The 20,075-nt window shown below is 45.9% G+C and overlaps 1 protein-coding gene across 1 annotated transcript in view; it reads right to left on the reverse strand.

Moving 5' to 3' along the window:
• Nucleotides 1–20,075, reverse strand: part of LOC126980831 (nephrin-like) — a 211,982-nt gene that overhangs the window by 84,571 nt on the left and 107,336 nt on the right. Inside the window, exon 3 of the mRNA XM_050831109.1 lies at nt 7,301–7,433. Coding sequence (XP_050687066.1) covers nt 7,301–7,433 — 133 coding nt within the window. The remainder of the gene's footprint in view (nt 1–7,300; nt 7,434–20,075) is intronic.

Below are 20,075 nucleotides of genomic sequence, written 5' to 3' on the forward strand. Positions count from 1 at the left end.
TGTTTGTTTGTTTGTGTGTGTGTGTGTGTGTGTGTGTGTGTGTGTGTGTGTGTGTGTGTGTAGGGGAGTAAGTGTATATGTGTGTGTGTGGGGGTGGGGTGGGGGGGTGGGGGTTGTGTGTGTGTGTGTGTGTGTGTGTGTGTGTCAGAAGTATGTGATGTATTTGAAAACTTTTGCACAACACCAATACGAGTTTTAACCTGGTCACACTTCCTCTCTCCTCTCCTCTCCTCCCCTCCTCCTCTTCTCTCTCCTTCTCCCTTTCTCTCCCCCTTTCCTATTCTCCTCACGATCACCACCACCACCACCACCTCCTTAACTTCCTTCCTTTTTTTCCTCTCCTCCACTCTTTCTCCTTCCCTCCCTACCCTCCTCTCTCCCTCCCTTCTTTCCTGTACCAATTCCCTGCCATTAACTCCTCAATAACAAGCTCTCTAAAAGCCGGAATTCGATTTATAACTCTCTCTCTCTCTCTCTCTCTCACTTCTGACGCCCATCACGCCCGCACCAATAGACCAGAGTTATAGAAAAGTGGTGGGCGGGAAAAATATGATCATGATTGACAATAGTGTGAAAAGTGGTCTATTCAGCCTATTCAGCCCTGCCCCGGCCTGTCCTAACCTACCCCTTCCTCCCCTACATCAGCCTGCTCTAACCTGCCGCTCTCCCCTTCATCCAACTCTGTATCAACCTACCTTACCCTACCCTAACCTTCCCCATCCTTCCCTTACATTACCCCAGCCTGCCCCATCCTGCCTTACCCTGCACTAACCTACCTTTCCTAACCCTACTGTACCCAACCATTTCCTGCCCTTGTTCATCTCACCTTGTACTTTCCCCCACACATTCACATATACTGAGGGTGGTAAATCCGGGTGTTAGCTGCACATGTAAAGAGAAAGACTAGTTATGTAGGGTGACTGGTATCGTGTCCTGTATCGCTTACTGGTTTCGATAGTTTTCATTTTTTTATCATTATTCTTTTCTTTAATCTTCTCTGTTTTTTCGCTACGTCCTATACTGCGGTAACTTCTACGTATGGAACACTAAGTAAACTATGGGTGGGTGTACTTACTTGGGAAAGATATAATATAGTGAATCTTTTGCTCACTGGTGAATTGCTAACAACTACTACTACTACTACTACTACTACTACCACTACCTATCCCTAAACATCAACCAACCCCAAATCACCCATTTCCACACGAACCACCCCACACATCACACCACCACCACCCACGGCTCCCTCTCCTTCAGTTACCTCCTTCATCCCCTTCCTCAGAGCTCAACCCCACGAATCCAACTCCTCCTCACTCCACCCTCTCAAAGCCTAAAAGAACAACACGTGCCGCCTCTTCAGACCTTCCCCGGGCGTGCCACAGGGCCGTTGTCAGCTGGTGTAGCGTTACCCACCCACGAGGCGTTTTGGAGGACGAGAGGCGGTGTCAGTTAAGCCGACGAAGAGCGCGCCGGCGGGTGTTTGTAACCTTGAGGTCAGGCAGGCACTTTGGGGACGCTAGGAACAGATTCATAAAGAGGAGGAAGAGAGAGTTTGAGATAAAGACTTCAAGAATAGACGAGAGGTAGACATGAGGGAAATGACAGTGACGTTATGATGAGAAAACCACGTGTATGGGTCTCGTAGAGAAGACGAGTTAGTTTTTGGGGAAAGGACTTAGAGCAGAAAACGAGAGAGCAAATAATAGAAAAGTTTGGATAAAAGAACTACATGAATTGGCATTATATAGACGGAAACTTGAAGAGAGATGAAACTATATACACAAAGAGGAGAAAGTGATTAAAACGGTAAGCAGTATTGAGGGCAAGATCTTTGAGGACGATGCGATAACAAGAGTAACGTTAGGATAAGAGAAACACGTATTTGGGTATTATATAGACGGGGACTTGACCGGGGAAGAAACTATACACAAAAAGTAGGAGAAAGAGGCAAAAAAAGGAAGCCATGTATAGGGATAAGGGAGGATAAGGGGGAAAATAAAAGTGACATTAGGATATGAAACCCAACTGTATGGCTATTATATAAGTCTATGGGTATGTTCCTTACTTTTGAGCCGCCTTCCTTGTTGTAAAAAATATATATAGAAGAAAACTTGAGAGAAGATAAAACTACAAACACACACACACACACACACACACACACACACACACACACACAGAAAAAAGAGGAGGCAGAGGTTGAAAAGGAAAGCCGTATTGAGAGGCAAGACCTTTGAGGACAGCCAAGCGGAAAACAAGAGGACGAATAATACCAATGTTCGTATATCTCATTTCCTTGCGAGGGCGATAAAAAAACAACGGCGCAGGAGGAAGAGGAAGAGGAGGAGGAGGAGGAGGAAGAACGTCTTTCTGAGGGTGAGTTCTTAGGAAGGACGAACGGGATGACGATTTTATGCTGATGCTAGAAAAGATAAGATAAATAGATAGATAGATAGAGGTTGAGAGAGAGAGAGAGAGAGAGAGAGAGAGAAATGGTCCACGTTTTCGAGTCCCGATACAAGGACACACACACACACACACACACACAAGAAGAAGTACCTAGTAGAAAAAGAAGAAGAAGAAGAAGAAGAAGAAGAAGAAGAAGAAGAAGAGGATGAAGAAAAGAAGAGCAAGAAGAAATAGAACAAGAACAAATACAAGTAAAACAGAACAAGAAAACAAGAAAAAGAAGAAAAATAAAAATGAAAGGGAGAAGTATTGAGGTCGGCCGGGCGGGAAACAAGAGGACAAATAGCGCTGATGTAGGAAAAGAGAGAGAGAGAGAGAGAGAGAGAGAGAGAGAGAGAGAGAGAGAGAGAGAGAGAGAGAGAGAGAGAGAGAGAGAGAGAGCTGAGCCGTGTGTTGGGAGACGAGGAAGGGAGGACACGGCGTCACTCGCTCTCATAATTATGCAAGTTTCCTTTTCCAATATGTTTTTTTTTATCTTCTCTGTTCCTCCTAAATCTTTCACTATCCAAAACTATACTGGCTAATTTTTCAACGTTTCATTTTTTTCCTCCCTCCTTTTCCCTGTCTTTCCTAAATCCGTCTGCGTCCATCTCACTCGCTCTCCTTCGCTACTTTCCTTTCTTTCCAAACGATGCCATCAATAAAATGTGTATCTGTTTATACAACGGACGTATTCTGAACATGGCTTTCTTCTTCTCTCTGTCGCTTCTAAATCTGGTTGCATCAATCTCACTTTCTTTCCCTCGCTTCCCTTCCTCCCCAAACGATCTGGTCCGGCACTAACCACTTCGCCTTCACGAGACGTTTATCCCTGCGGCTGTGAGGCGGCCAGCGGCTACACGCGAACCGGCCAGGCGAAAACAGGATCACTCCGGCAGCCCAACCCCAAGAAAACCCCAGTCCAGTCAAGACCAGTGTACTTAATCTCACCTCACCCCAGCCAAGACCAACCTACTCAACCTCACCCCAGCCTTGCCTCAGCATTCCCTTGTCTTTCCAACCCCTTCCCAAGAATATCAAAGTCTACAGTTGCACCCTAGCCTTGCCAAGACCAGCCTTCTAAACCTCACCCCAGCTTCAACCCAGCCCAGGACAGACTTTCCACCGGTACCTCAGCCCAACAAAGTCTACCTACTCGCTCCCCAGCCCAGTCTTTCCAGCCCTACCCTAGCTTACCAGAGTCTATCCTGCAGCACCCCAGCCCACCAAAGTCTACCTAGTCGCTCCCCAGCCCAGTCTTTCCAGCCCTACCCTAGCTTACCAGAGTGTATCCCGCCGCACCCCAGCCCAATCCAGCCCAGCTCAGCCCAGGAAAGCCGCGAGCAGCAGTAGCAATAAACGTTTCCATGTAAATATGACATCCAACCGCTTGCAACTCGCCCGCCTCCCTCTTCCTGGCTCTCTGCTCACCCGCCCAGCATCCGTATCTTCTCTACTCCTCCTCCTCCTCCTCCTCCTCCTCTCGTTCCCGGCCACCTCTTCCACCTCCCCCGATCTCCCATCCACTGTTCTTATATTTCTGTGTTTCCCTCTCGTCAAACTTTTTCTCTCCTTTTCCTCGTTTCTTTTTCTCTTTTCCTCCGTTTCTGCTTTTCATCCTTCCGTCTCTGGCCTTCTCTATCTACCTCTAATTCTTCTCTGTTTTTTTTTTGCTTTCTCCTTTATGTATTTCTGCTTATCCTTCGTTCTTTCCTCCTCCGTTTTCTAATTCTCCTCTCCTTCTACACTCCTCCTTTTACCTGAGTCTTTCCTTTGCCAACCTAACTCATCCTAGCACTCCCCCTTCAGCTCTTCATCCACCCACATCACTTCCATTCTCTACTCCACTTTCACCCCTTTCCACACTCCTTCACCTAACTTCGCTCATCCCATCCCTCACCTCCACTCATCTCTCAAGCCTTAATACATCAACCAGGCCTTAATTCAACCACCAAGCTGCCCTAACCTTACCCCGCCCCCAACCTTGAGTCACCCACCAACAGCCGCGGGAATCTAGTCAACACACACACACACACACACACACACACACACACACACACACACACAGAGTCAAACTAGCGAGGAATATTACCCTCAGGAGGCAAATTGAGGTCCTCGGGAGGGCAATGAAGACCACGAGACGCAACGAGGCCTTCACGGGGCGCCCAAAACTACCCCATAATGCACCTGTGGCCGGGGGGCGGGGCGGGGGCGGGGCAGGGCGGGGGACGGTGTGGCGGCAATTTCCTGCACCCGCCGCCTAAACGACACTATGGGAAGGGTAAGTGTGTGTGTGTGTGTGTGTGTGTGTGTGTGTGTGTGTGTGTGTGTGTGTGTGTGTGTGTTCTTTCATTTTCAATCTATATATTTTGTTCTCTAATACGTATTACTGTTATGGGAATTTTCACCTGAGTTTTTTTTTGTGTGTGTGCGTGCGTGCGTGAGTATGTGATCTCGACTGCACGATATGCCCTATTTGTTTTCATCTTCCTCCTTCTCATCTTCCTACCTGTAACTTCACTTCCTTACTCATCTCTCTCTCTCTCTCTCTCTCTCTCTCTCTCTCTCTCTCTCTCTCTCTCTCTCTCTCTCTCTCTCTCTCCGGATCCGCACCAGGACAAACCTTCACCTGGCCTAATTAAAACACTCTTGTCGAATGCGTCTCACCTCCCTGCTGCTGCCCGTCACGCCGAGGAACACTTGCAATGAACTCCGACAAAGCTCAACTCTTTTTGGTAGCTAGTGTGTGGCAGTGTATATGTGTTGAGGGGGAGTGAGTGTGCGTGCGTGTGTGTGTGTGGGGGTGGGTGGGGGGGGGTTAGAAGAGATATAGATTGATAGCTAGATAGATAGATTGATAGAAACATAATATACAGCACTATTGATAAGGAAAACGTTTTGAAGGCCTTGTTTAACGTTAGAATATGCTCGTTCATGTGACTTTTTTTCCTCTTCCTCCTCCTCCTCCTCTTCTTATTCCTCTTTTTCTCTCTCTCGATATCGTTTTCCTATTTCTCACCTTCCTTCTTCTTTTTCTTTATTTTCTTTCTTCTTCTTCTTCTTCGATCTGATCCTCCTCCTCCTCCTCCTCCTCCTCCTCCTCTTCCTCCACATCCTCGACAATTCCTAGTCCCTTTTATCCTCCTCACACCTGTCGCATTTTTCTTTTCGTCACGTAAAACTTCTCCTCCTCCTCCTCCTCCTCCTCCTCCTCCTCCTCCTCTTCCTCCTCCTCCTCCTCCCGTCAACAGTTCCCACACATCATTCCCCCGCGACACCTTCCCGTCACAACCTTCACAAGACCTCGACACAATATTCTGATTCAACGGATTGGAAGGTAACACTAAATGGACCTCTTCTTTTTTTCGTTTTCTTCTTCTTTTTCTTCCTCTTTCCTCTTCTTCTTTCTCCTGTTCTTGTTCTTCTTGTTCTTGTTCTTCGTCTTCATCTTCTCCTTTCTTTCGCTTTGTCTTTCTCTTCCTTTTTATTCTCCTCCTCCTCCTCCTCTTTAAATTCCTCCTCTTCCTCTTACTGTTCCTCTTTCTCATCTCTTCCTGCTTCTTCTTCTTCTTCTTCTCCTCCTCCATCTTCTCGTCTTCTCATCTCTTCCTTCACTCTCCTCTTCCTTCTTTTTTTCTTCTTCTCCTTCTCCTCCTTCTCCTTCTTCTTCTTCTTCTTCTTCTTCTTCTTCTTCTTCTTCTTCTCCTCCTCCTCCATCTGCTCGTCTTCCCATCTCTTCCTTCACTCTCCTCTTCCTTCTTCAATCAAGCAGTCAGTTCTCTTGTATCAATGCTCCACTTCACCACCACCTCCACCTCCACCTCCTCCACCTCCTCCTCCTCCTCTTCCAGTTCTCGTCTCAAGTTCGCACAATAGACTCGCATCGATCGTCTAAGCGAGTCGGGACAGTAATAATTTGTGCGTTTAAACCTCATCGCTTTCCTTTGTTGGGTGGGCAGCGATTCCACCACCTCAGCGACGGGCCAAATTTGTGGCTTCACCGTGGAGTAGCGACGGGCCAAATTTGTGGCTTCACCGTGTAGCAGCGACGGGCCAAATTTGTGGCTTCACCGTGTAGCAGCGACGGGCCAAATTTGTGGCTTCACCGTGTAGCAGCGACGGGCCAAATTTGTGCCATGATTTAACCGCCCCCCACGAAATAGATGATGCATAAACTGATCACAAATGCTTACCTCTCTCTCCCATCCTCTTTTTTCCTCCATCCTTCTCTTCCTGCTGTACCTCTTTCTTTCTCTTTCCTCCGTATTGGGTCTCTACTTCTCTCCTCTTGTTATTTTTTTTTCATTCTTCTGTTTTTGTTTCGTTCTGGTTTTATTTTCTTCTGATTTTTTTTTTTGCCTTTTGTCTGTCTTCTTTTTGTTCTTGCTTTTCGTGTTCTACTTGTTCTGCTTTTCCTTCTTTATTCTTTCTTTTCCTGTACTTTCATTTATATTTTCTGTTTCTTTTTATTCTTATTCTTGTTCACGTTCTTCCCCTTCTTCTACTTCTAACACTTCATCTTCTTCTTTTCCCTCCGCTTCCTCCTTCTCCTCCTCCTCTTTCTCTTCTTTCCTCCTGATGGTCTTGTGTTTTCCGCCTCAGACACACGAAGTCGACGATCCACAACAGACGAGAGCGAGAGAGTGAGAGACACGAACAACAGCGGACGGATAAAGCCCCCCCCACCCCCCCTCACCCCCAACATTCCCTCCTCTCAGTCAACCCATCCACACCCATCCACATATACATACCCCCCTACACACGCACACATACACCCACAACCGCACTCCATAAACAACTTTCTCCCCCAATTCCCTCCACCCCACCCTGACAGTCACAGCTTCCCCATACTCACGTGTAAAAGGGCAGCCTGGCACCGTCCTTGTACCACAGCACCAGGATGGGCAAGTCCTCCTGTTGCTTCTGGATCACCACGCAGGGCAGCCGCGCAGGCACTCCCGCCACGCCGGACATCACGGACACCGGCACTGCCAAGGAGAGAGGGAACGGTTAATTAAAGGGGAAAGTAAGACCGTGAGAGGAAACTAAGACAAGAATATAACTACTAAGGGGACAAAATGGCAGTAGGCTATAAGTAAATGGAAAAATATAACTACAGAGAGAACCAGGGAAAAAGAAAACACAACTGCAACCGAAATTGACCTCTCTTTCGGCCACCTCTTTGGATTCTTTTTGTGAGCAGCGAGTAGCGGGCTTTTTTTTTATTTATTATTGTTTACTTTTTTTGTGCCCTTGAGCTGTTTCCTTCGTTGTAGAAAAAAAAAAGAGAAAAAGGGAAGTGTGAAATAAACGGACGAATAGTTAATGGGAAAAATGACTCTAAAGGAAACAAAGGGAAAAAAGGAAAAAAACAAAAACGACAAGAAGACAGAGAGACGTGTGAGCTAAAGGGACGAATAAATCTGCAAAGGAAAGAAAGGGAAGCTGAAATAAAGGACGAACAAAACAGCAAAAGGGGAGAAAAAGGGAAGCATGAAGTAGAGGGGAAAACTGCAGGCGCCTTGTCAAGAGAGAGGAGGAGGAAAGAGCTTATGAAATGGGGTGACGGAGAAAGGGATCGGGGAATTATTAGGAGAAAGAAGGGGGGGGGAAGGGAAGCATGAATTAGAAGGGAAAACTGCAGGCGGCTTGTCAAGAGAGAGGAGGAGGAAAGAGCTTATGAAATGGGGTAACGGAGAAAGGGATCGGGGAATCATTAGGAGAAAGAAGGGGGGGGGGGGGGAGGAAAGCATGAATTAGAAGGGAAAGGTGCAGGCGCCTTGTCAAGAGAGGGAGGAGGAGGAAAGAGCTTATGAAATGGGGTAACGGAGAAAGGGATCGGGGAATTATTAGGAGAAAGAAGGGAGAGAAAGGGAAGCATGAATTAGAAGGGAAAACTGCAGGCGGCTTGTCAAGAGAGAGGAGGAGGAAAGAGCTTATGAAATGGGGTAACGGAGAAAGGGATCGGGGAATCATTAAGAGAAAGAAGGGAGAGAAAGGAAAGTCTGAATTAGAGCGACAAATATAGGCGCCGCGTTGAAGGGGAGGAAGAAGAGGTTATGAAAATCGGTACTTCCAAAGGGGGAGAGAAAGAAGGGGAGGAGAGTTACACTGAAGGGGAGAAAGGGAAATTTAAGTGAGAGGAACAAATGCTGGGGCCAAGTTGAAGGGGAGGAAAAATATCATCAAATGGTCTACTTCCAAAGACGGGGAGAGGGAATGGTGATTTAATAAGAAAGAACAAAGGGGAGGGAGGGAGTTACGCTGAAGGGGAGAAAGGGAAATGTGAACTAGAGGGACACAAGGAGGGCCACGTTGAAGGGGAGGAACAAATATAATGAAAAAGTGTACTGCCAAAGGGGAAAAGGGAGCATTAGGGGAGAATGGAGCAATGGAGAGCGAGCAGAAATGGGAGAAAGGGAAGTGTGAGATGGAGGGACACAAGGAGGGCCACGTTGAAGGGGAGGAGGAAATATAATGAAAAAGTGTACTGCCAAAGGGGAAAAGGGAGCATAAGAGGAGAGAAGAAAAGGGAGAAAGACGGGTGGGAGGGAGGGGGGGGGGTACGCTGAAGGGGAGAGGAAGAGCATCAAGCGGTGGATAAAATGAGGTTAAATAAATAAAAGAAAATCGTTAACTGCAGAGGATGAGTGCTAATGAGTAAGGCTTTAAGATCAGGTAACAAATTAATGACCCAAGGAGATGAAAACGCAGGTAAGAAAACAGAGCTACGATATTTACTATTGAATTATTGTTTTTATTACTAACATCTTTACTAACATCACTTTTTTTATCTCATTCCCACTCCCACAATAATAATAATTCACCGAGCTCCTACACACACACACACACACACACACACACACACACACACACACACACACACACACACACACACACACACGTCAGCCAAACTATCTTAAACTATCTACCTAATTACACCGCGGAAAATCTATCCTATTTCTTTATTATTGCTTTACTATTCCACTATTGAATCCTCATCTTTACTATCATCTTCATCATCATCTTTCCACGCCCATAATAGTAATGCACCTAAGCGCTACCCATCAAACAAACATACACACACACGTCAGGAGAAGATGGCGCCACTATAAACACTTGCCTGCGCCATGACGGGCTGGGGCGAATACCATCCAGGCCCCTCAAGCAAGCCTACTGTCGTTATAGGCATCTAGGAGCAGCGAGTAGCGGGCTTTTTTTTATTATTGTTTCCTTTTTTTTGTGCCCTTGAGCTGTCTCCTTTGTTGTAAAAAAAAAAGACGTATAAAAAAAAGTCAGGCAAACTCATTAACTGTCTACGTAATTACACACCGCGTAAAAAATGCCCACCACCACAACCATCAGTAAACTTTCCCATCCCACTCTATCAATTGAAAGCCCGCCGAGGCCGAGGCAAACTTTCGGCCCGGCGACACAGATGAAAACGAATGATAATCTTGCGAGACACCAATTTCCATGCAGGACTTGATGAGAAAAAGTTCCTCTTGCACGCACTGGGGACTTGCAGGCTGGGGAAAGGAGGTGGAGGAGGAAGGGGTAGGAGAGGAAGAGGAGGAGGAGGCTGGGTTGGGTGGGTGGGGTGATTCGGTGAGGCAGTAGGATGTAGTGTGTGATGGGGAGAGAGTGGGACGACCTGGGGGTGGGTGAAGGGTGGAAAGGCTGGGGTGGAGTAAGTGGAAGAGTCTGGGGTGATGAAAGAAGTAGTGGATAAGAAACTGGTGGGTAAGAGAGAAGCTGGGTGGAGTGAGAGGGTGGAAGCCAGGAAACAAGGGATAGGATGCAAAATGTCGGGGATGGAAGGGTAATGGAATGGGATGGGAGGGAATGAAAGGGATGGAACTATAAGAGCCAAGTGAGGGCTGTGTGAGGGTGTTTGGAATGGTTCTAAGGGAATGGCTGTGCTGGAAAGGGACTGGGTTATGAGGCAGCAGGGGGTATTTAGAGCAGGCAGGGACGGGCCGAGGCGGGGTGGGACGGGGCGGGGCGGGGCGGGACTGAGAGAATTGATGTGTTAGTCTAGCCAGGCTGGGCGGGGATGTGGCAGAAGCCGTTACGTGAGAGATCGGGCTTTGGATATGGTAGTGCCGTGAGGAATGGGGCTTTGACAGGACTTTGTGGGTGATTTGGATTTGTAGGGTTAGACTGGATGGGAGTGTAGCAGACGCCGTTAGCTGAGAGATCGGGCTATAGATAGGGCAGGGCTGTGAGGGATGGGGCTTTGATAGGGCGAGGCAGGAGCTACGTGGACCAAGAAAGGAGTATTGGACAGGGGCAGGAAAGGGGTGCTGGGGGTAGGGGCGGGGAGGAACAGGGAAGGGTACAGAGAGGAGGGGCGGAGGTCGAGGGTCTCAGTCGGCTTATCGACTATTGATCTCGGGACAAACAGCCAATTAGAGCATTATGTCCGTGGCTGATGAAGACGGAACAGCAGCGGCCGGCGAGCTGCTGCGGCCTTGGGTCAGGGCTCGGGCGACAGCTGGGACGGCGAGGGAGGGAGCGAGCCACGTGCCGGTAGTGAGGAGGGAGGCAGGGAGAGGAGAAGGGGTGGAACGGACGCTTGGGTTGGAGGGAGGAGGCTTGGAAGAAGGGATAAATTGAAATGGGTGGGTTGTAATTGTTGGGGAACGTAGGGGAGGGGGAGGTGGGGTAGAGGAGGAGAGTGGGCTAGGAAAAAATGCGAGTCTGTTAGGGAATGGAAGAGGAGGAAGGGTGAGTGAGGGGAACGGTTAAGGAGAGTGGACTGGTAGACTAAAAAGGAGAAACGTGAGTCTGAGTTTGTTGGGGAATGGAGAGGAGGAAGGGTTTAGAGGGGCGGCCGGGGAGAGTAGGAGGGTGGGCTGAAGGAAAATGTGTGAGTCTGAGGCAGGTATAACAAGACTCTCTGCCATATCACATCAGCTATTTCTAAAGGTCAAAGAGGGGATCAATCGGGTTCTAATGAGTGTTTCTTTAAGTTCACGGTACAGAAGAAGGGTCTGACTACCACCAGTGTCATAAAACTACCCCTGGAAATGCCCACAACTCCTACGAAAGCCTTGTCAAATATGTGTTCTTGGGCGGCGAAATGTCTCATAATATTTGGGTTGTGGGGACGCATTGGATAGGCCGATGGGTTACTGTTTCCGCTTAGTTAACAATGCACGCAAGGAAAAGACGCCCGGCACTAAGACGACTGTTCCTGATATCATGTTCCCATACTTTTTACACGCCCATAATATCTCCTATTCCCAATCAGGTTTGAAACATATACACGAAATCTTACCGGAATTATACAGAATGTGATATGGAGTTACCAGTATACAAATAATGATGGTGAATGTTTGATACTGATATTGGCAGATCATTCTTTTGTGATTTCTTATCCATATATGTTTGAGTTAGCAAGAGCCATAGAGAAATAAGATAGACAATTCTTTGCTTTTTGTATATAAATAATTACACACACAAACACAAAATCAATATCACCCAAAATAATACATAGCACGCTGCAATCCGGGAAATATTAACATAAGAAAGCATCCACTGAAATATAATTGTTACCGAAGCATTCTCTGAAGTTCGCCCTAACCAATACATTAATAAGAGACAAATGCGACAATATTAATAACAATATACTATCCGAATAATGTCTGTCACAATTCCCCTCCGCCACAAAGGCCAGCACTACACCAAATGGCATCAAACAAACCCAGACAAAATAGAGCCATCGATCGCACGCCGGCGGGGTCAGGTGAGGCAACATTCGGCCCTCGTCAGTAATTTAAGAACCGTCCCATAGCTGTCGCGGCCACGGCGGGCCATCACTCAGCCGCGGCGCCTCTTAAAGCCCTTATTACACATTCAGGAAAGCGAGGCTAATGGTGAGTTTAATATGGACATTAGTGTGAATAAATTAAGAGGTAGCTACACACACACACACACACACACACACACACACACACACAGCTGGCTACCTCGAATCCAGCACATGATCAGGGTATGGCGAATGAAAAACACAGGTACACACACACACACACACACACACACACACACACACACACACACACACACACAGACAACCTCCGCCCTCCCCCCCCGACACACAACAATACCCCAAAAGACCCCTCACAATGCAGTTCCAAGCTCTTTCGGGGAGGTTAAGTTACTGCCTCAGGATAATACGAGTCTGGCACGCGATCAGACCAGGGCGAACCTAACCTAACGTCATGAACCTAAATCCCCGGTACTTCTCTCCCCTCCGATACAATGCTTTCGGTTATCGTGCTTGCGGGTCACGCGATATTATGGCTGGAAGGCTCTTAAGATATTGGTTAGCAGACGCGAGAGCTATTTCCTGCCGGGTTTTCTTTATCTATTCATCTTTATTGCTCTTCCCGGGGCCAATATATCGAGGGACAGCAATACACGTTATGCCAAGGAACGGATATGCACTCTCCCTCACACACACACACACATGCACACACAAAGGACCATAATCGGGTAGCGTGGTAGTGGATATTTATGATTTTTTTTTACACGTTCGCTTATAGCGCCGGTAGTCTTTCTTCAGGGGCCTGGTGGTCGGCCCAAGCCCGTCATGACGCAGGCAATTTTTAAAGTGGCGCCATTTATTCTTGGCTCATGCTGCCCCCCGGAACTCATTCTTGATTCACTTGGACGGTTTCTTTTAGAGTCCGGGTTGATGGTGGTCTTCAGGACAGCATGTGGGTATTTTTAGGCCACTCGGCGGTGACTGAAAAATCCCAGGTGGTAGCGTGGGGATACGAGCCCGCGTCGTCCATCACGCGGTGAATGCAAGGCCCGCACGCTAACCACTCAGCCACCGCCTCCCCTGGTGTAATGATGTGTGTGTGTGTGTGTGTGTGTGTGTGTGTGTGTGTGTGTGTGTGTTTCCACTTGTTATTCAGTTCACACACACAACAAACACACACACACACACACACACACACACACACACACACACACACACACACACACACACACACATCCCCTTCCCTCCTTCCTCTCCCCTCCACAAATAAAACAAAACAAAAAACTTAAGAAAAAAACACCAGAAAACAAATAGAAAAAAAAACACCAACACGAATCACGTTATAAAAAATGTGTAGGAAAACGCTCATATTTCGTCCCCGGCGCGAGAGTCTTTAAGCATGCAATTAACGTGGAAATCATTGGTTCATTTCCCGTAATGGCCCCGCCTAACAGGTTTATGTGCCAGCGTGACGCGCTCGCCATCAGCACATGACACACGCGCGCTAATGAATCTCCCCTGACACCTGGAAGCACCGCTCACCTGGCTAACTGCAAAACACACAGGTGCAGACGACACACACACCTGGACTCGTAGCACCGAACATCTGGCTAACACACACACACACACACACACACACACACACACACACACACACACACACACACACTCCTAGCATCACTTCCTGCAAAACACACAGGTAAGTTCGACACAATGGATTCCTCGCACCACACACACCTAAGTTTCAATGACGATACACCTGGAATTGAAGCACCTCACACCTGTTTCGTTAGCTAAAGACTCATGAATTTTAAGTATACCTAAATTTCATGCACCGCACATGTCTCATTTGTAAAACACCTTGGGTAATAGTCAAATGGACACACACACACACACACACACACACACACACACACCTAACCAACCCATCCAAACTCGCAAATAACAAACCATAAAACAACTCCCCACTTCAAGAGTAAAACGTAAGAGTAAAACCCCAAGTGAAATAAGAAAACGCGCGGAGAGAAAATATTACCCTTGAAAAATAAGAGGCGTCAAGAAATACTACATCGAGCCTGACGCAAAAATCGTGAGACTCCTTGGAAATATTTCACGCGCGCGAGGAGCAAGGGCGGGAAATCTAAGGAGTGGCTTGTACGAGGATATTTGTGAGGGCGGGAGAGGGTGACGGGAAAGGTTAAAGGTGGCGGGGTAGCGGAGGAGGGAAGGGAGGGTAAAGGGAAGGGGGACAGTGGTGACACAGATTAGGTGAGTAGGGGAAGGGGGAAAGAGAAGGGAAGGGACGGAAGGGCTGGGTCTATGAGGGGAAGATGATGAGGGTAATGAAAAGATGAATACGGGAGAGGTAAAAGGGTAGAAAGTGGAGGGGGAAAGAGAAGGGAAGAGAGGGAGGTAATGGGAAGGCAAGGGGAAGGTGAGAAGTTAATTAAAAGATAAATAAGGTACAGAAAAGGGAGAAAGGAGGAGTGGAGAGGGAAGGACGAAGGAGACGGGAGGGGAGGGAAGGAATTTGGATGCAAGGGGAAGAAGATGAAGGTAGTTAAAAGAGGAATTAGGTAGAGGAAAGGATGAAAGGAGGAGCGGAAAGGGAGAGGGGAAAGAGACAGAATGGGATGGAAGGATCGGGAGAGTAAAAAGAAGATAAGGTAAAGATTATAGGAGTAAGGTAAAGGGAAGGGAGATAAAGAGAAGATGTGGCAAAACGATGGGAAAGGAGTGAAAGGAAAGGGGGAGAAAAATAAAGGGAAATTTTGTTGAGGTTTTGTTCTTTAGATTTGTAAAAGTGTGTTGCATCCCTCCCCCTCCTCCTCCTCCTTGTCCTCCTCCTCCTCCACCTCGTCTTCCTCTTCCTCCTCTTTGACGGTGGTGCTGTTTCATACATATGCACCTGTGTAACACCTGTTCTTCCTCCTCCTCCTCCTCCTCCTCCTCCTCCTCCTCCTCTTCCTCCTGTCGCCTGTGATATTCAAGATTAAAAAAGAAGTTTCTGTTTTCATTTTAGTCTCGAAAAATGCATCGTGCTACTAGCAAAGAGATGAAATTATTGATGACGATGATGGTGGTGATTGTGATGACGAGGAAAATGTGTGATGATATTGGTGATTGGGATTACAAGTGTCTGTATGTCTGTCTGTCTGTCTATCCATGTCTGTCTCTCTCCATGGAAAATAAAGAGCCATGTTGAGGGAAGATGAGAAAGGTAAGTAAGTGACCTATCTTTCGGCCACCTCTTTGGATTCTTTTTAGGAGCAGCGAGTAGCGGGCTTTTTTATTTTATTAATGTTTACTTTTTTTGTGCCCTTGAACTGTCTCCTTTGCTGTAAAAAAAAAAAAGAAAAAAAAAAGGAAAGGGAGAATGCTTCTTCTTACCAGGGAAAAAGAAACACTTCTATTTTCTCTTCAAAGCAAATACACTCTTTCACTTATTTCTCTACGTAATACTAAAGCTTCTGTAATAGTGTTGTCTCTGCTTACCAGGAAAAAAAAAAACAATTCTATTTTCTCTTCATAGCAAATACACGCTTTCACTTATTTATTTACGTAATGTCAAAGTTTCTGTAATAGTGCTCTCTCTGCTTACAAGGAAAAAGAAACACTTATATTTTCTCTTTAGAGCAAATGCACTCTTTCACTTATTTCTCTACGTAATACTAAAGCTTCTGTAATAGTGCTCTCTCTGCTTACAAGGAAAAAGAAACACTTATATTTTCTCTTTATAGCAAATGCACGCTTTCATTTATTTCTCTACGTAATGCCAAAGCTTCAGTAATCGTGCTTTCTCGGCTTGCCAGAAAACACACTCTTCTATTTACTCTTTATAGCAAATGCACGCTTTCACTTATTTATCTCCGTAATGTCAAAGTTTCTATAATCATGTTTTCCCGGCTTGCCAGAAAACACACTCTTCTATTTACTCTTTATAGCAAATGCACGCTTTCACTTATTTATCTCCGTAATGTCAAAGTTTCTATAATCATGTTTTCCCGGCTTGCCAGAAAACACACTCTTCTATTTACTCTTTATAGCAAATACACGCTTTCACTTATTTCTCTACGTAATGTCAAAGTTTTTATAATCATGTTTAACACACTCTTCTATTTACTCTTTATAGCAAATGCACGCTTTCACTTATTTATCTCCGTAATGTCAAAGTTTCTATAATCATGTTTTCCCGGCTTGCCAGAAAACACACTCTTCTATTTACTCTTTATAGCAAATGCACGCTTTCACTTATTCATCTCCGTAATGTCTAAGTTTCTATAATCATGTTTTCCCGGCTTGCCAAGGAAAAACCTGAAGCACAAGTGAATGTTCCGGCTCAGTGATAACATCGTAAGGGAAGCGGGTAATGCAAGAGGCAGACATCTACGACTGACGAAATAATGCACGAGTAAGTAAAGTTAAAAGTGTATTAGGCCGAAATCCGTGCCCGCTGCCTCCCTTGTCTGTCTGTGTCGGCTGCACTCTTCGCTAAAAGCACTGACTCGAAGATTTCCTGATAACGCTTGTGAAATATAAATATAACGTCTTTCAAATTTTCTTCGCATCCGCCGTTTCTTTTTCTTTTCCCCTTTTATCTTCGTCTCTTATCCTGAAAAACGTAAAATCACAAGGAAGAACAAAACTGACCTGAGAGAGAGAGAGAGAGAGAGAGAGAGAGAGAGAGAGAGAGAGAGAGAGAGAGAGAGAGAGAGAGAGAGAGAGAGAGAGAGAGAGAGAGAGAGAGAGAGAGAGAGAGAGAGAGAGAGAGAGAGAGAGAGAGAGAGAGAGAAGTAAAGATTTTGACGTTCATAACCAACAAAAATCCTGCAGAAAATATAAATACAAATATACAGAGACACTGATAGATTCATACAGATAGACAGATTAGGAGAATAAAATAGATTGACTGATTGATAGATGGAGATATATAAATATGATAGGTTGATGGAGAGATAAAGGTATATAGAGGTAAAGAGATAGATAGGTAGATAAATAAAAAGAGAGATAGAGAGATAGCGAAAGATTCTACGTAATACTGAGACAAAGTAAAACCTGGCGGGCGCTCTCCGTAGACTTTTTCACCTCTCCCTCCTGCCCATACGAAGTCTTAGTTAAGGTATGATGATAAAGTTTAATAGATATAGATAGAGAGAGAGAGAGAGAGAGAGAGAGAGAGAGAGAGAGAGAGAGAGAGAGAGAGAGAGAGAGAGAGAGAGAGAGAGAACGTAGCCTGCATAAAATAATTGAATACAAAAGAAAAATAAATACAAAATAAAAAAATAAAATAAAATGTAGACTCAAAATCATGTATTCAGCAATAAGAATGATCAGGCCACACTGCGCTTACCTCCCCTACCATCTAACACACACACACACACACACACACACACACACACACACACACACACACACACACAGACATTCCCATCGACACATCCATCACACTCAGTCAATACACTCAAGAATTTATGTATCCTTATATAATTCATTCCCACACCATTCCGGGTATAGATTCCTTGCTACGTCCATATTCCTCTTGCTTTCTTTTTCTATTCCCTTCAATTGGTTTTGCTTTTCTTTTTTTCATTCGATTTCTTACTTTTATTTTGCCTTTTCATCCTTTCCCTTCTCCTGTTCCTTCCTCCCTCCCCTCCTTCTCTCTTTATCTAACTCCCTATCTATCTATCTATATAACCTAACCTAACCTAACCTAACCTAATCCAGCCCATCTGACTCCCTATCTATCTATCTATATATCTCCCTCTCTCTCTCTCTCTTCGCTTCCTGAGCCTACACTACCCAAAAACGGAAACCTCATTTTTAACAGCTAAAGCAATACTAGGCACCACCATGAAGGGAAAAAAGGGAGAGGGAAAAATAAGAGGAAAGAAAGTACCTTGATCAAACAGAGGAAGAGTATACAGAAAGGAAGGCAAAAGTAAATACACAGTGAACAAGGCGAACAGAGAGAGAGAGAGAGAGAGAGAGAGAGAGAGAGAGAGAGAGAGAGAGAGAGAGAGAGAGAGAGAGTATATAAAAGAGTGCATTCGACCAAACAAACAAAATATACAGTGGGCTTGAAAAAAAAAAAAGATGCTAAATTCAAGAAAAAAACAAGAATAAAAAAATAAGAAAATAAAACACGAGGATAAAATGCACAAAATAAAACAAATACTAAAGAAAATAAAGAAAAATACATCACACACACACACACACACACACACACACACACACACACACACACACACACACAGATAAAAAGAGAGAAAGAGAAAAACGAACAAATTCAGAACATGACCACGCCCGCTCTCTCTCTCTCTCTCTCAAAACGCCGGGAGGGAAGGAAGGAGAACAGAGAGAGAGAGAGAGAGAGAGAGAGAGAGAGAGAGAGAGAGAGAGAGAGAGAATAGGAGGGGAGGCAAAGTGGACGGAAGGGTTATGAGGTGAGAGAGTGAAAGAGAGGGAAGGAAAAGGAAGGGAAAGGAAAACAGAATAGGGGATGAAAAGGGAGGAGAGAGAAGGACAAAAAAAAACCCCAGGTCGGGAAGTGAGGGAAAAGGAAGAGAGAGGGAGAGGAAGGGAGCGTGAGGAAGGCAGACGAAGGACTTGCGATTAAAAAAGCCCCAGTATTTATTCTTCTAGTTTTATTTTTGTTTATCGACGGAACTTTACATGACAGAGAAGAAGGAAGACGGAGAGAGCCGAGGTAGAAAGTGGGAACAGAGAAAGTGAAGGAAAAGGAAGGAAGGCGATGAATGAGGGAAGGAACGAAGGAACGAAAGACCCAAGTTAGAGAGAGGGGATGATTGTGGAAAACGAAGGAACGAAGGAAGGAATGAAGGAGACGTAAGAAAGGAAGGAAGGAGAAGAATAGAAATGAAGGAGAGAACAATGGCAGGAAGAAACGAAGGATGAAAATATAATTCGCGGTAAGAGAGATAGGAAGAAGGGATGGAACGAAGACACTAAGGAAGGGAAGGAAGGAAATGATGAAGAAGGGAAGGGAGGAAAATGGAAAGGTACGATGGAGTAAAAGAAGGGAGGAACAGAGACCAAAAAATAAGGAAGGAAATGCAAGAATGGAAAAGTAAAGGCAGGAAGGAAGGAAGGAAAGGAAATTGGAGGGAAAGACAAATAAAAAAAGAGGAAATAATAAAAGTAAAATAAGAAATAGAAAAGATGGAAGAGAAACGAAAAAAGGGCCACAGAAGAAAGGAAGGAATAGAAACGAAAAAAAAAAAAAAAATAAATAAATAAAACAGGTAGGCAGCAGGTAGGAAGGGAAGGAAAAAGAAAAAAAAGAAAAAAACAAAAAAAAACAGGGAGAGAGAAAGAGAATGGGAGGCACGTCGCAACTCCTTCCCTCTCCCTTCCATCTACCGACCCTCCTCCCTTCCTCCCCTTCACCTTCTTCCCCCTTCCAACCTCCCTTTCTCCCCTGCTAGCGCCAACTCCCTTCCCGCCTCCTCCGCCCCCCCTCCATTCTCTTCTTTCTTCTGTAAGGCCTCTCCATTCCCTCCTCCCTTCCTCCCTTTCACCCTCTTCCTCTCCCCATCCCTTCCCCTTTCCAACCTCCCCTTTCTCCCCTTTCCGCGCCCACTCCCTTCCCGCCTCCTCCGCCCCCCCTCCATCCTCTTCTCCTCTCTTCAGTATGGCCTCTCCATTCCCACCTCTCTCTCCTCTTGCAAACCCTTCCATCCCCTTTCCTTCCCCCCCCCCCTGCCTCTTCCCCTTCCAACTGCAAATTGCACCCTGCCCTCCCTCCCTACTCCCTTCCCCCCCGTCCCTTTGCACTCCCTCAGTCCCCTACCCCTTCTACCTTCTCCACTGCCCATGCTCGACCCTTCCCTTCCCT

Source organism: Eriocheir sinensis, chromosome 45, assembly GCF_024679095.1.
Source record: "Eriocheir sinensis breed Jianghai 21 chromosome 45, ASM2467909v1, whole genome shotgun sequence".
In the NCBI taxonomy this organism is placed as follows: domain Eukaryota; kingdom Metazoa; phylum Arthropoda; class Malacostraca; order Decapoda; family Varunidae; genus Eriocheir; species Eriocheir sinensis.